The 2,643-nt window shown below is 62.4% G+C and overlaps 1 protein-coding gene across 1 annotated transcript; it reads right to left on the bottom strand.

Annotated features, from left to right (window-relative positions):
- Positions 1 to 574: 574 nt before the first annotated feature.
- Positions 575 to 2,636, bottom strand: LOC121355223 (protocadherin gamma-B5-like; the record flags this gene model as incomplete). Its single annotated transcript, XM_041470471.1, is given in 2 exon segments — positions 575 to 1,922; positions 1,924 to 2,636. Coding segments are annotated over 2 exon segments (2,061 nt in total), but the record flags the coding sequence as incomplete, so codon positions are not given.
- Between the last annotated feature and the right edge of the window lie 7 nt (positions 2,637 to 2,643).

Consider the following 2,643-nt stretch of genomic DNA (forward strand, 5'->3'; position numbering starts at 1 on the left):
CCAAAAAACAAACTCAAACCAATAACAAGCAAACACATACCAATTCCTACCAACAGACGAAAAGTGATAATTCCCTTTTCTGAATTCTGTGACGCAGAATCAGCGGATATCTTTCTGGAGACCAAGAGTACTTGTTCTCTGTTGAACTGACAAATAATGCTTCAAAAAAACTTTGAAAAATAAGGACTGGGAAATATACCTCCGTCCTATTAATGCTGCATTTTCTGCAGCAGCATTCCCTCAAAACATGGGACACTACACGGCAAAATTTGGAAACAGGATTAAAAACCGGCTTTACGTCAGACAGATAATATCAGCAGAAGAAAATAGTCAGCCTCACTAGACCTACAGTACGTGAAGCAGCCTTCTCTCAAAACATGGGAGGGCAAACAGGAGAGGGTTAGAACAACATGCAACTTCTCAATCAACAGGGCCAGATGCATGTTCACTTTTGGAGTAAATACTGAAATAGTATTGACCAACAATTAATATCCAAGTCTCGATAAGCGAATCAATCTGGGGGAAAAAGAGAAAGCCTCGTACGAAAGGATCAAGGAGAAGAGCAGCAGCTTACGGTTTTACAGACCTGCGGTAGGTCGGGATTGGCAGACACTTCTCCCCCGATAGCGCTGCCGTTCGGGCTCGGCTTCTCGCAGGAATCGCCGCCCAGCAGCTCCTCCGCCGACAGGATGGGCACCGGCGGCGGCGGCCAAGCGGCCTCGGGCACGGCGCGGGCCGGCGCCGCCACGCACAGGTTGTAGGAGTAGGGCAAGGTGCCCTCGCAGAAGTCGGCCGGGAAGGCGGCGCCGGCCAGCGAGAAGCGCTGCGCGCCCAGGCAGCGCAGCACGGCGGGCGGCCCGGCCCGGCGCAGCCGCGCCAGCACGGCCAGCGCCACGCTCAGCACCAAGAGCGCCGACAGCAGCGCCAGCGCCAGCACCAGGTAGAACTGCAGCTCGGCCGCCGCCGCCGCCTCGGCGCCCGCCGGCCGCTCGCTCAGCTCCGGCAGCGCCTCCTGCAAGCTCTCGGCCAGCACCACGTGCAGCGTGGCCGTGGCCGAGAGCGCCGGCTGCCCGTGGTCCTTCACCACGGCCACCACGCGCTGCTTGGCCGCGTCCCGCTCGGACACGGCGCGCGCCGTGCGCACCTCGCCGCTGTGCAGCCCCACGCGGAACAGCGCCGGCTCCGACGCCGGCACCAGCTCGTAGGACAGCCACGCGTTGCGCCCCGCGTCCGCGTCCACCGCCACCACCTTGGCCACCAGGTACCCGGCCTCGGCCGAACGCGGAACCACCTCGAAAGGAGTCGCCGCCGCTCCCGGAGCCTCTCCCGGCGCCGCAGCGGCTCCGCCTCCCGCCGCTGCCGGCCACAGCACCCGGGGCGCGTTGTCGTTGCGGTCCAGCACGAAGACGCGCACCGTGGCCGTGGAGCTGCGCGCCGGCGAGCCGCCGTCCTGCGCCCGCACGGCCACCGTGAACTCGCGGCACTGCTCGTAGTCCAGGGAGCGCTGCGCGTACAGCGCGCCGCTCCGCGCCTCCACCGACACGAGCGGCGCCGCGCCCGCCGCGCCCGCGCTGCCGCCCGCCAGCCAGTAGCTCACGCGCCCGTTGGCGCCCGCGTCCGCGTCCCGCGCCTGCACGCGCAGCACCAGCGCGCCCGCCGCGTTGTTCTCCGCCACGTACGCGCTGTACGCCGCCTCCTCGAACACCGGCGCGTTGTCGTTCACGTCCGACACCTCCAGCACCAGCTCCGTGCTGCTCCACAGCGCCGGCCTGCCCCGGTCCCGGGCCACCACCGTCACGCGGTGCTCGGACGCCTGCTCGCGGTCCAGCGCGCTCGCCGTCACCACCTTGTACGAGCCGCCCGACGACGCCACGATCGACAGCGGCGCCTCTCCCGACAGCTCGCACGACACCTGACCGTTCTCCGCCACCGTCCGTCGCCTCCAAGCCAAAAATGTATTTATTTTCCTCCTCAAAGTCGAGTGGACCCACCGTCCTGATCTCTCCACTCTCGCTGTCGATAGCGAACAATGATAGCACGTCATCTGGGACGTTGCCAAAGGAATACGACAGTCGTCCGTTTGAGCCCACATCTGCATCCGTCGCCCACACCCGCAGCACCAGAGAACCCGCCGGCAGATTCTCTGCCACTCGCGCCTCGTAGACGCTTTTGCTAAACACGGGTGGGTTGTCATTTGCGTCTGTCACGTTGATGCGAATCAGGACTGTCCCAGACATCGTAGGTTCCCCGCTGTCCACTGCTGTCAGCACGAGCTCAAAAGAGCTCTGCTTCTCTCGGTCCAGCGGTCCCTCCAGCACTAATTCCGGCAGCTTTTTTCCACCAGTCTTTTCTTTCACTGACAGTGAGAAGGACGAGTCGCTCGTGAGTTGGTAAGTCAGCAGCGAATTACTTCCTGCGTCTGCATCTCGTGCCATTTCCAAAGGAAAACGAGCACCGGGAGGGATTAATTCACCGATCTCGAGGTCCAGAGCAGTTTTGCTGAAAACTGGGGAGTGGTCATTCACGTCCTCGATGGCCACCTCGACGTGGAAAATATTCAGCGGGTTGTGCAAGAGCACCTCGAAGCTGACGGAGCAGGTCGGCGATGCCCCGCAAATCTCCTCCCGGTCCAGCCTCTCATTC

This window comes from Pyrgilauda ruficollis, unplaced genomic scaffold (genome assembly GCF_017590135.1).
Source record: "Pyrgilauda ruficollis isolate IOZ18807 unplaced genomic scaffold, ASM1759013v1 scaffold2464, whole genome shotgun sequence".
Lineage (NCBI taxonomy): Eukaryota > Metazoa > Chordata > Aves > Passeriformes > Passeridae > Pyrgilauda > Pyrgilauda ruficollis.